At 49.2% G+C, this 13,270-nt stretch overlaps 1 protein-coding gene across 1 annotated transcript; it reads right to left on the minus strand.

Moving 5' to 3' along the window:
* Positions 1-3,902: 3,902 nt before the first annotated feature.
* Positions 3,903-12,555, minus strand: LRRC55 (leucine rich repeat containing 55). Its single transcript, XM_024748582.1, has 2 exons — positions 11,776-12,555; positions 3,903-8,058 (listed from the first exon to the last, which is right to left on the minus strand). Exons 1-2 carry the CDS (start codon positions 12,494-12,496, stop codon positions 7,823-7,825), a joined length of 957 nt encoding a protein of 318 aa, XP_024604350.1. The 5' UTR covers positions 12,497-12,555; the 3' UTR covers positions 3,903-7,822.
* Positions 12,556-13,270: the final 715 nt, after the last annotated feature.

A 13,270-nucleotide genomic window follows, 5' to 3' on the forward strand; every position in this document is an offset into this window, starting at 1 on the left:
CCAACCTCATCCCCCCAACACTCTTCCTGCTGTGTTTTCTTTGCAGCACTTATCACTATCTGGAATTTGTTTACTGTTTATTATCTGATCTAACCTCCATCCCCCACCCCCACCGATTCCCACTCCTAAATAGAAGATAGGCACCGAGGGGCAGAGACTTTATCTTCTCACTGTCATAACCCAGCATCTGAAACATGCCTATCACATGGAGTTTTGAATGAGTGAAGCCATAAACTGCTCCTTTATATGGGACTCTAACTTCCTGTATGAACCATTAGCTTTTAACTTACTTGCATAGAGATCTCTTTTGAATACTGGCTCAGCTATAGGAAAAGCATCCTCAGTTTTTTAAAAAATCAGCTACATTATTATATATTTTCTAGAGCTTCATGCAATGTACTCCCGAATGATTACATGAGCTAAGTGTAAAGCTGGGGGGAACACTACAGTATTCTTTTTATCATAACCCTCTCTTAGTGGTATTTTTCTCCTTCTATCATCTCTGCTCTCCACGGTGAGTGGGTTGGGGATAAGGACCAGTGACACAATAGAGCGAAAATTTTCTCCTCAAATAGCCTCTTAGTCACCATCCGTGGGCACTGACTCTTCCCCATCAATCTCTCTTACCCCTCCAATGGCAAACCTATCCCTGCAGTAGGTTTAATCTGCATCTGAATGCTGAAATCTGAATGCCATGCACTAACTCTTAACTTGGTAGTATTTTTTTTTCTGTTTCTTTACCTTTCATCATAAAGATCATTTTCCACAAGGAGGTTCATTTCCTTTACAAAGTTCATGTTGCATTACTGTTTATGTGCTTCAAACATTTTTGGTCTCAGTCCAAATTGATCCAAATTCATTTTCTAATGGTTTAAATAGTTTTAGAGCAGATTGAAAGTAGAAACAAAAAGGAGCAGAGAGGAAGTAAAAAATAATTTTGAGCATTAAAAATTGGAAAATCAGACTGTTTTTAGACCTACATCACAAGAGATAAAACAGAAAAGGGATTTGAGCAAAAAGGCCCATTAAAAATTTTCAGTTAGAGCAACTTAGCCAAGTGGAAACAAATGAGAATAAGAATGTGACTTCCCATCTATTGTTTCAGAAAATTGCAAGGTTGCCATTGAGAAAGAAGGCACCCGGGAAGAGAAAGCAAGGAATCAAGGTAGGCTTGAAAACACTTTTTAGGAAAGAACTTTGTGTTTGTACTGAAACATGGAACTTAGTGGAAGCAAATAGAGCAAAAGTCTTATCAAATTTTTAAGGGAGGTGAATTGCTAAGAAACCATGAACCTGGTTTCGAAAAGCTATTGACTATTGAGACCTAAAACAAATTTCAGGCCAGCATACTTGCACCAGCAGGAGGCTGGTTGTAGATGATGGACAACCTCCAAAGAGTGCATGGTCCCCAATACCCACTTTAGATATGGCCAGGACAAATAATGGAAAAGGGAGATCCTCCAAGAAGGAAGAGTCAGAGGCTATAGAGAATGACCCACAAAAGAGTTCTTACCAGAAAGCAGAATCAGGGTCTAATAAAGGAACTTGATCTGAGGCTTTCATAATGCTCTTCCATCAGGATTTCAGAATTGCTATGGACCACGACTGCTGTATGTTTTCGTTCTCCCCCTTTCTTTCCAAACAAGGGTTTCAATTTGCTGTTACTCTGCCCCTGTGTCCCTGGGTATGTGTACAGTGGGTGAATGGTGAATTTCCTTTTTAGTTCATAGGTTGCTGGACCACAAGGAGACCTAATGGAGAAAATACTGCATCATTGGCAATCTTGAGCTTTGAGTTGGATGTGGTGACAGGATAAGATAAATGCGGGAGGAAGACTGAAACGGTATTTGCTGATGAGTGGAGCAGATGGTGTTAGAGACTTGGTGGGGTTTATGAAACCCTGTTTCCTTTGCTTTCAGGGTACATAGTAGTCTAGTCCCTTGAAATTAAATGGAGCCAAGGCACTGAGTTCTGGCCAGTGAAATATGGCTGGAATTTATGTACAATACCTCCAGCTTTGCCCCCCACCAAAGTTCCCTTGAGATTCTCCACACTGCAGAGAATGCAGTGGAGGGCTCTGTGGCCTCATGGATGGCAGACATCAAGGGTCCCTAAATAACCATGTGGAGCAGAGCCTTTGACGTGCATTGGCATGTGACAGGAGCAGGAAGTAAGCCTTCATTGTGTTAAATAAGCCAGTAAACATGGCTTTATTCCATTGAGATTTGGGTATCACCTGTTATCACAATTAGCCTACCTTGATTAATGTAGTAATCAAAGTTATACAGAATGAAACATACAGGATATGTATTGTTTTTACCTATCCCCTTCCAATTTTTCTTTTCACCAAGTAATTATAGAGGGTCTTTGTGACTAAAAGCTGACTTCTGATTGAGACTGGATTTTCTTAATGTCTCATATTGTTCTTGTCCCCTGAAGTCAGGTAGTCCCCATGTATTATTGAGTGTCTAAATCCAGAACTACTACTTACTGGCTGTGTGACCTGTCTGAGCCTCAGTTCCCTCATCTGGAAATGGGTATAATGAGTACCTGTCTTGGGTTGTTGTGAGAATTAGGTAAATTAATTCATGCATTGTGCTCAGCATGGTATCTGGTCCCATGACATGCTCCATAAATGCTTCATCATTGTCATCATCATCATAGGTTGCTAGGTATATGCACGGCACCAGGGATAGATAGCACTGAATGAGATAGACAAGGTCTGGACTTCCGTGAGATACCTGCTCATTTCATGGCCCTTGTTTTTGATTTTTCACGTGTTCAGTATAGGCTCTCTTAAGTCCTTAATTTTAAGAGAAAGTTTTTGCCCCTCTCCAAACGACTCCAGCAAACACTGGTTATTGCTATGCACAGTCTTTGTCTTTCTGTCTGAGTGTTCTGAGTCAGGGTGTGCGTTCCCTTTAGTGGCTTTACTCTGTGAGTGCAGTATTTGTACCCTGTGGCAGTTGGAGTGGGAGGAATAGAGGGAGGTTAAAATATGCATTGGTGGAAGGGACCCCTTCCTGCTTAGAGCCACTTCCTCTTTAGAGTCAGGCTAACCATGGCTGCCAACATACACATAGAAGTAGATTCTGCTCCTTCTTTTTCTGCCTCTGTTCCCAAGGTACACTGTCCAACCATCTCATTTCTAATGATGTGTAGGCAACCCTTGCAAGACTCAGGAAGTTTAGAATCCCTTCCTTTTTAAAAATTAACCTGTGAGAACAGAGACTGAACCTACACCAGTGATGACCTCATCCGTCCTACACCATGCATTTAGATGCCTGGTTTACCTGTACGCCTGATCTAGTGTCCTTATGCCCACGCGGCTGGCACGGACCATCTCCCTAGCACACACTCCTTAGTGATGCTAACTAGACAGGCACACCCACTTGCCTTGGCATGTTTTACAGATGACCCAAGCTGCAAACACCAACATGTATAAGACATATGCTCTCCTCTTTGTGTAATTTCAGACACCAAAATATGCCTACACATAGGGGTGTGTGCCTACAGACACAAGTGTATTCTTTATTGCCTGGTAGAAATATGCTTCTGTGATGTTCCTTCTACTCCCACACATGCCCTTCCATGGCTGGCACATCTCCTAATTATTCCCATCTACACCCTCCCCATAGGCCCTTTGTGTGTATATTTCAGCACACATTCTCTTGATTCCGCCTAGCTCCTTTCTCTCTCTCTTTCTTTTTCTGCCTCCCTCCCCCTTCCTCCTCTTCACAACTCTTTAGAAAATTTGTTAAACTGTACACTCTTTTTTATTAATGTACATTTATGAAAAATTCTTCACAGTTACAAAAGTGCATGGTTATAAAATCATCTCCATACAAAGGTTGGCATCTTCCCTTTCCCCGCCCTGCCCTAACCCTCCCGCCCCCAGACAACAGCACTCCACAATCGAGAGCTCTCTGCATCCAGAACTCTCCACCCAGTGCTGTGGCAAACACGACAGTGATTTGCAAAGGACCTTGCAACTTCTTCCTTCACTTCCCTTTTGCCTCCTTCTGGAGTGGGGAGAGCAGATGAATTTCTCTAGCTTTGGGAAGATGTTCTTTTGAGGCATGGACAAAGGTGTCTCTTTTTACTCTTCTAGAGCTGGAAAGGATGTCAGAGTGATACAAACAAAGACATCTCTAGGGAAAATGGGGGTTCTAGGTCTTCCTTGATGGAGAAGTAGCTGTCTTGTTCTGTTCAAATTCCGTACACCAAGTTCCTTGAAAGGAGCCAGTAAACTCTATAGCAACTCAGGGGACCTATTTCTGCGGGGTTTCCTGGGAATCCCTGCAGGAATGGAGATACAGATGAGGGTTTGTCATAGGGTGACCAGAGGCAACTTGTCCAGAGTGGTGTGTACAGATGTGGGGTCTTTTCTAAAGAACAATTTTCTTGGTCCAGACCTTGACCATCATAGCCCTGTTGGTTACCTAAACTTTGCTATCCTCAGGCCTGGCATGAAAAAATCTTCTGTGATGAGGACAGATCTCTGAGGGGTAGAGAAGTGATCAGGCTGTCATTAGGCTGCCTCAGCTACATACTTGTCTCTCATATATTTTCTGAGCAGCTATTCCTACCCCAACCCTAATGGGATTCCATTTTAGTGTAGTAAGCGATACAGTAAACAGATAGCTGGGTAGACCATGTCAGAGAACTGAACTCAGGCTCCAGAGAGATTGGCCTCATATCAGTAGATACCCAACATCCACAGAACCTCATGAACAGACACATGGACTCAGAGATACCTCCAGGCTTACATGTTAACCAGTCTGGAGAAAACCTAATGAAGCCTTGTAGGGGCAACATCATGGGTTCTCGGTCAGTAGGGTTGTGGGAAGAGTTCCAACCAGGACTGCTAGATTATCCCTAGAAGCATACCACTAGAAGTTTGCTTCTGATAGCCTGCACGAGACGGTGGTGGTGGCGGGCAGGGGAGAAGCACGAATTCCTTGGTGGTAGGGAAGTTAAATGCTTTCTACATTGTGGGTTAGTTAACTGGGGACCTCCTAGTAGCTGGAGAAGCATCTGTTCTTTAAAAGCCTGTATCCTACTCAGAAAGGTTTGCCATTAATGGGAACTAAACAGTATTATTAGAATGGACATTTGATCTCAAGGGCTAGCTTGTTTGGTCTAGTTCTATGCAAAAAAAAATCACATGTCTTAAAATATGTTAACTATATTTCAGCAAACCAGAGTCTCTAAGAGATTATGATAGATGTATATGGTGTCCCTCTGTGGGAGGTTTAACTGTTTGTGTCAGGACTATTATTTCTAAAAGTTCTTCCTCAAATACTTTAGGCTGTCAGCTTGACTCGTGGAGAGAGCAGCCCTGGTCCGCTCGTCCCTGGACACAGTTGAAGAAGACAGTGGGCACAGTTCTGCTCCCGTTCTCACGGGAGCGGGGTTCTGACCCAGGTGTTGTAAGTGAGATGCAGAGGAGACAAGATTCAAGTACCCCAGGTCTAGCAAAGTTTCGGGCACTCTTTTGGTTGACTAGCTCAGGGAAGCATGAGTAGGGGAAGACTTCTTGGAAGATGATTTGCCAGGAGGATGGGTGATGCAAGCTTGCTGGAGCTGAAGGCAAGGTAGAATGTCCTCGTTTTAATTCTCATTTTGGCCACAGCCTTGCCAACATATCGGACTGGGTCTTAAAGTCTTCCCCTATCCTGCAGAGGCTCTCATCCCACTGCTTTCCTGCTTCCTTTGTATCTCTTGCAAAACTGCACAGCAGGGCTCAAGTAGGAACGCAGCTTCCTCTCCTGTTTTCCAGAGGTCTTATTTCTTGCATGACTACCACCGTGGCCACCGGTCTTGATGTGTTATTTACACGTTGCAAGGCAGGTGTCTCCTATTCAGATGTTATCTGTGCTGCTTCTCTCTTTCAGGGGCTGATGTGCCCTGAGCACATCTAAATCTGCAGGGCACCTGATTTGACTGCCCTTTATTTAGCTGATCTACTAGGACCTTCATGGCTGTGAATCCTAGGGACCCACTACCCAGCCCTCCCAGGCATTTGCTTCCTCAAGCACCTGGGAAAGCACTGGAAAGAGAAACGAGATGGAGTTGAGTCGCAACCCTGCTGCGTAAGCAGGTCACACCCAGTCTTGAATCTCTATTGCTCCATCTGTAAAATAAGAGTAATGATGTTGGGCTTGTCTCCCACACAGGGTCGTGCAAAGTCAAGGAGAATGATGCCAAAGTACCTGCACAAACTGTCCAGCGCTGAACAAATACTGGGAAGATAATGATGAAGAGGATGAAACTGACAATGACGATGATGACGACGACGACGACGACGACGATAATTGTGCTTCGCACATGAAATTACTTGATATTTGACTGCTTAGACGTGGTTCCCTGAATGGAGCTGCCTATCACCTTCCTTCTAGAGTTTATCCAGATAATGTTGGGTAAGATACTCAGCTCTCTACAATTAATGCATCTGTAAAAGGGGAATCATAAAACTCGCCAGGCAGTGTTGCTGGGAGAATTGAAATCAATGACTCAGCAGATTTTAAAGTGCCCAGGAGAGTGCCTGGTCCTTTTTGGGAGCTTCATCAAGTTGGAATTTGAACTTAGATAACTTTAGAGGGAATTGTGATGTTCCCCGACTTGAATGGGTAGTAGGAAGAGCACAGGTTTTATTTTGCTCGTTAAGTAGCATGTGACTTAACCTCTCTGAGCCTTAATTTCTTCATCTGTAAAATGGGGACAGCAATGATCACCTCAAGAGGTTGTTGTGTGCGTTAAAGGGAATTGTCTCTGGAGAGAGCTTATCACAGTGCCTGACACCAGCAAGTGCTGGGTAATTAACAGCTCTCTCACCCTTATGCTGAAGTGGGTGAGTTGCTTAGAAGGGGGAGCAAATCCTCTGATGGTTACGACTGTGGCGGCCTTCTCCTCCTTCCGTCCTGGGTATCATGCTACAGGGCTGCAGCCCACGGTGCGCTGCCCTGTCGAGATCCCTTGGCATGAGCACCGTGGCAAGAACAGTCACAAGATTAGGAGTCCCAGGGTGCCAGGACTCCTGCTTCCCTCTTCTGAAGCCCACGCTCGAGTGAGAGGCAGGAGACAGGGGTAGGAGAAGAGCACTGAAGGTGTCCATCCTCAGTTTGCTACCTGGACCTCGCCAGCGTGCTACAATTGGCCGCATAGGATGGGGGGAGGGCAGTCAACAGGAGGTGGTCTCACCTGGCAGCTGCTGGTAGGAGGAGGCTCAGGGGGCTGGCATGGAGGTGTTCTCGCCCTCAGAGGCAGTGATGGGCAACGCCGAGAGCTGACAGATTGGGTGTCAGGGGGAAAGTTTTGGTCCTGTGTCACTTCTGCTCTGTACATTGAAGTCACAGGGATCGTTCACTGTTCTCAACACACCAGGCATACTCTGGCCTCTGTCATTGGCTTCTGTCTGTCCTTCTTTGTCTATGGACAAAGCAGACAATTTTTTGATGACCCAGTTCACCTGGGTCATCAAAAATCACCTCCATTCTTGTAATTCTCTTGGACTTTTCTAGACACAGTTGATGACCCCTCCTCTGGGCTTCCATAACTATGTACTCAGTGTGCTGATACAAGGTCTTAAAGGGAAGAGTTTTCGACTCTCTCTCCTCTATCAGAGGTAAGTGCCTTGAGGGGCAAGGTGTAGGTCGGTCCCAGTTCCTAGCACAGTGTCTGGCCCACCGTAGAAGCTCACACAAAGGTAGTTTCCTGACCTTGCTCGAGCCATGACCTGGCTGCCCACTCTGGCCGGGGCAGAGCCGGAGTGGGCAGCCAGGGAGGGCGCCCGGTGGTCAGCGGCGTGGAGGTACCCGGGTCAGACCTCCTCCTCTTCGCTGGCCTTGCTCCAGCGGTGACAGCAGTTGGCCGTGATGCCCAGGAGGAAGTTGGTGGCCACGGATGCGATGGAGACCACGAAACCCACGAAGGCGATGAAGAGGTAATCATCCAGGGTCAGGGTCAAGTGGCAGGCCTTGAAGCTCTCCTCGGTCAGGGAGAAGAGTGGGGCGCCCTCGACTTCTGGGGGGCCCCGGCACTCAGCCAGCTGAGAATCTGCAACACAGAAGCCAGGGAGGGTGAGTGGCTGTGGGGAGAGCAGGAAGAGGGAGCCCCTGCCTCTCCCAGGAGAAGCTGGGTTTTTATGAAGTTTCTTCCATGTGCCAAAAGTTTCACTCACCTTCTTTAGTGCCCTCAATGACCCTCACGGCAAGTTTTTTTTTTAATTTTTTGAATAGATCTTTATTGGAGTATAATTGCTTCACGATAGTGTGTTAGTTTCTGTTGCACATGTCACTCTGCTTGAAAGCTTCCCCTGCTTCTTCTCCTTCCCAGAAGAACCTCCCCATCCCTTCCACTCTCTTCCTGGTTTACTCGGATCCATCCACGCACACCTCCTGGTCATTCTTCCATCACCCCGAGCATGTCCCCTTTCAGCGTGGGGAGGAGGAGCCTTTGCATTTGGGCTCCTGTCTGTAATTCAGGAGCCCAAACCTCTGCAGGCTGCACTCGTGAGGGTGCTTCTCCCCTGGATCTCTGCACAGCTCAGGCCCTCACCTCCTCTGGGACTTTGCTCGAATATCAACTTCTCAGTGAGGCCTTCCTTTAGGATTCTATATAAAACAGCAGCCCCACTTCAGTTTTCTCTGGGCCTTCTATCTCTTACCTACTTTGCTTATTTTTTTCCCCATTGTATGTATCACTGTCTCACAGTTTGTTTATTATCTGTTTTCTCCTTTTGAATATAAGTTCTTCCTGTAGTATCCTTAGCATTAGAACAGAGGCCTGCCCATTAAATGCTCAATTAACCTTTGTTAATTGAATATGTGAATGAATGACTCTGTCCAACTCCAAAGCATTGGGTCTTTCTACTACCCCATATGGCTTTTCCAGATACACAGAGTGTACGGTTAAGAGTCTGGGCTCTGGAGCTATTGGCCTGGGTTCAAATCCCCTCTCTGCCCCTCCCTAGCTGTATGATTATGCCTAAGTTATTTAACACCTCTGTGTTGTGGTTACTTTATCTATAAAATAAGGATAATAAAAGTAACTATGTTATAGGACTGTAGTGAGGATTCTCTGAATTAACATACAGAAATGATATATTCTTGGTACACAGTAAGTACTACATAGGTGCGTGTTTTTATTGTCATCCCAGATTGGTCTTTCTGGACAGGTCAGTGGGGTCATGTTCTGCACACAGACTTCTATAGGAGGGGCTTCTCCTTCAGTGGGATTGCTGTTCTCTCCATCGCTGATGGCCCCAGCTCATCCGTCCAGGGCCACTGGTACAAATGCATGGTGGCTGTCAATGGCTGCGTCTTTCTCTGCCTTGGGAGGGAGAGCAGTAGGCAGAGAGCAGTTCTGCCTCGCAGTGCCAGCACTGGCTCTCCAACAGCCGGACACTCCTTCGTTCAGTGGATAAATATTAATCCAACTCTCTCCTTGGGCAAGTCTTTCTTGCTTTTCTGGTTCTTATGAAGAGATGGGAAATGTAAGAAGGGGATAATTTAGTCTCAATCGTCTAAGAAAGTCAATGTGAAGGAGCTTTTTAAATTATGTGGTACCTAAGTGGTGTTTATTCATTCTGCCGTCTTTGAGGGAGAAGAATAAGATGATGGACTTGGATTTGACTCTTTTGAGAAACGGATGAGCGTGATTCTCCTTAGAAACGGAGAGTCAGGTTCAGAGGGAGGCTGCAACCTTCCCCAAACCCCAGGCTGAAGGGTCTCTGTAGACTGTATGCATAGTACCCCAGACTCGAGCCAGGACAAGATGGCACCTGGAGTTGAACATCCAGAACCAGAAGATGCTATTGAGTGAATGAATGGGGTGGTGGTGATGCATTGCGAGGCTGGGGGATGTGGGGACCCTGAGGGCAATTGACAGAGCCTGCAGGAGGGCAGGATGGGGGCCCGGGGGCTGACGAAGCCTTCTGGTAAGTCAAGGGACCAGTCTCGAAGTTGATTTATATCCCAAGGTCTCCCTATGTTTCTCTGTGTTGGGATTTGTCCAAAAGATAGGGATAGTAATGGGAATCCCATGAAGAAAAAGGGAGGAAGAAGCAGGAAAAGACGAAGGGAAGAGTGTCACCTAGTCCTACCTAGACTGGCAAGTTCTTTGCCTCCAAGACGAAATATCCTGGAGAGTGTGTCATGGTGCAAAGTGTGTTCTGTGGAGGAACAGGGAAGCTGCATCTCTAGCTGTGGCCTGCGGCCAGTCACTTTCCCTCTCTGGAACTTGGGTCCCTCATCTGTACGGACATGAGACTTCACTGATGGGATCTTGGACCCCTCACCTGCTCACTGGGAGCCTGGGCTTCTTCCGAAGGGCAGCAGGGACCTCCGAGATCCCAGAAGAGGAGAAGCCCCTGTGTGTGGAGGAACCCTGCGGGCCCTTTCTGTCCTTAGTGCACAAGAGAGAGGGGATGAGGTGCAGCCTGCAGAGGTTAGGCTAGTGGGGAGATCGATCCAGGCAGCCGGCCTTCCCCTCGTGCGCCCTCCCCTCAGCCCATCTCGGTCCCCAGCTATTTTGGTCCCAGAGAACTTCCTCCCGCAGTTCTGTGGGAACACTGGAATCGTGACCCACAGCCCCCCGCAAACTATTTTGATCCTGGGCTCCCCACTCAGCCCTCCTCTCCCTCCCACCTCATCCAGCACCACTGCTTCTGAACTCTCTCTGAGCTCAGGCTCTGGGAAAGCCCCCGGGTGGTGCCCCCCAGCTAGCCCTACTGCAGAGGTTCGGTGCTGCCACACAGGAGAGCTGGTGGCTGGGGACCACAGCTCAGCACTGCCTGCCTGCAGGCTCATTGAGCCTGTGGGATTCAGGCTCCTTCAGTCCCCAGTCCATTCCCAGTAGAGGCTGGCTCGTTAAATAGCCACATAAGAGTTTCTCTTCTCAGATCTACACTCCATGCCCAAACCTTGCAGAATTCTGCCAAGGCCCTTTGGCCAGCCCAGAACTCAAGTCCTGCCTACTCCTGGTAGCCTAGAACCTGACTCATCAGGATACAGCCAGAGGGCAGCCGGGCTGCCAGGGTTCGAATCCTGACTCCAACCCTTAACGGCTGTAGGACGTTGGGCAAGTTACTGAGCCTCTCTGTGCCTTGGTTTCCTCCTCTGTGTGTGTATGTGTGTGTGTGTGTGTGTGTGTGTGTGTGGTGTCTCACCAGGGTTCTTGTGAGGATGAGATGAGCTAAAACATGTAATATATTTAGAATAGGGCCTGGCAGATAGTAAGTACTACAATAAATGGGGTGAACCATTTCTATTTCTTCTAGTACTCAGCACACTTAAAAAGCAATCTGGTAGAGTAGAACAGAGCTTAGAAGTCAAATAAACCTGGGTTTTATCCACAGCTCTGCCACTTTCTAAATGAGTGACTCTGGCCAAGTCTTTTCATTGTTCTAAACCTCAGTGTCTTCACCTGTAAAATGGGGATAATAAGAGTGGGGTCCAATGAGATAACACCTGCCAAGTTGGAAGGTCATGGTGGACGCTCAATAAACACTGTCTATTATTAATGAGCTGTTCTTACTTGTTTGCTCTCTGTCTGCCTCAGGGCCGCAGGGGCGAGGGTGGCGTCTGTTTCATTAATGCCGGATCCCCCGCACCGGGCACGCACAGCAGGGACTCGGCAAAGACTTGGGCAGTGCAAGACCGGTGCATGAGGAGGCGAGCCCGGGTCCGGCCCTCATCAGGCGCGCAGGGTCTCTAAGTCCCTCCCTCTCCCGCGGAGCCTTGGCTGTCCGCGGGGCCGGGCTCCCTCCCTTACCCGCCGTGCAGCGCTGGATGCGGTTCCGCAGCCACTTCAGCAGGGGCTCCATGGTGCAGCCGCACACCCAGGGGTTGCCGCCGATCTGCAGGGTCACCAGCCCCGGCAGGCCCTCGAGAGCCTCGAGGCTGAGGAAGGCCAGGCCCCCGTAGCTGAGGTCCAGGTCCCGGAGCTGCGCCAGGCCCTGGAAGGCCCGCGGGTGCACCCTCCGTAGCCCCGGGTTGTGGCTCAGGTCGATGTGCACGAGGCCGTGGGCGGCCTGGAACATGTCGGCCGGCACGTGGCTGAGGTTGTTGTAGCTCAGGTCTAGGTGTGCCAGGCGCTTGGCGTGCAGGAAGAGGCCCGCGGGCAGTTCGACCAAGGAGTTGTTGCGCAAATCCAGCACCCGGAGCTCTACGTAGCACGTGAGGTAGCCGGACGGCACGGCGGCGATGCGGTTGTGGGCCAGGCTGAGGTTGCGAGTGTCCCTCGGCAGGTCCGGGGGCACGGAGAAGAGCCGTTGGCTGCTGCAATCCACCACCTGGTTATGGCACGTGCAAAGGACCGGGCAGCTGGTGCCGGCATCCGAGGGCATCACCCCTGCGGCCAAGATGAGGGAGACCAGCAGCATGGCCGGGCGGGGGGGCCCAGGCCAGGGCAGCTGGGACCAGGTGTCACCCATCTTAGGCTGCTGGCAAGAGCGGTGCTGAAGGGAGCCCATCGGGGCTGGGGCTGTGTCCATGGAATCAAGAGTCAGTGGCTCAGAAAGGCAGCTGCATCAGGGGCCAGAGCCCTGGCAGGTGGGGCTTGGCAGCACATGGTATCATGGCTCCAGCCTTTCCCAGGAGCCTCTAAGCACCAGAGGGCTCCCTGCGGGAGCTCCACAGGAAGTCCCCCTTGGAGCCTAGGGGGCCATACACCCAGCTGAGGTCCGCCAGGGTCTGAAAAGATGATCAAAGCTTGAGGAAGGAATGACCCAAGGATGGGGCTGGACCAGCTGCCAGCAGGTCGGGGAAGGGTCCCTGCAGGTCTTTTATGTCCCTCTCACCCATGACTTCTGGGTGCTCCTCTCTGGACTATGTCTGAGAGGTGGGAGGGGGACTGGAGGACAGGAAAGGTGCCTTTTAAAGGTCCTGGCATGTCTGCAAACCCCCAAGCCCTGTCCCAAGTCTGGGACCCATTAGGAGGCCAGGGCTGCTTTTGAATCTCCCACATTCAAGGTCTCAGAGGCCATTTCTACTGATGGCCCAGTGGGCTCGAGTCCAAGAGGGTCCTGGAGTGGGCGTTTTGGGAAGGGAACCCGGAGGGGAGGGGGTCTCCATGGGCCTCTGAAAGCCTCGGTACTCGGCCTCAGTGTCTACTGAAATCCCCAGGGAAGGGAGGAGCCCCACTGTCGGCCGCTGCGGCTGGAAAGAGCCATGTGTCCCCTCCGGTGCAGGATGAAGGTCGGCTAGGAGAGCTCAGGGGATGGACTTCCCAAGCCCGGCTCCGTGTTCAGTGGGCAGAAGCCGAATTC

The sequence above is a fragment of the Neophocaena asiaeorientalis genome, unplaced genomic scaffold, assembly GCF_003031525.2.
Source record: "Neophocaena asiaeorientalis asiaeorientalis breed wild unplaced genomic scaffold, Neophocaena_asiaeorientalis_V1.1 scaffold43, whole genome shotgun sequence".
Lineage (NCBI taxonomy): Eukaryota > Metazoa > Chordata > Mammalia > Artiodactyla > Phocoenidae > Neophocaena > Neophocaena asiaeorientalis.

What these genes read in the sequence shown, in the direction of transcription:
- LRRC55 (XM_024748582.1), bottom strand. Translation starts at nt 12,496, where the DNA reads ATGGACACAGCCCCAGCCCCGATGGGCTCCCTTCAGCACCGCTCTTGC. An exon ending in CATCCAGCGCTGCACGGCGG is followed by an intron (nt 8,059 to 11,775) that starts GTAAGGGAGGGA and finishes TCTGTGTTGCAG; the next exon opens with ATTCTCAGCTGGCTGAGTGC.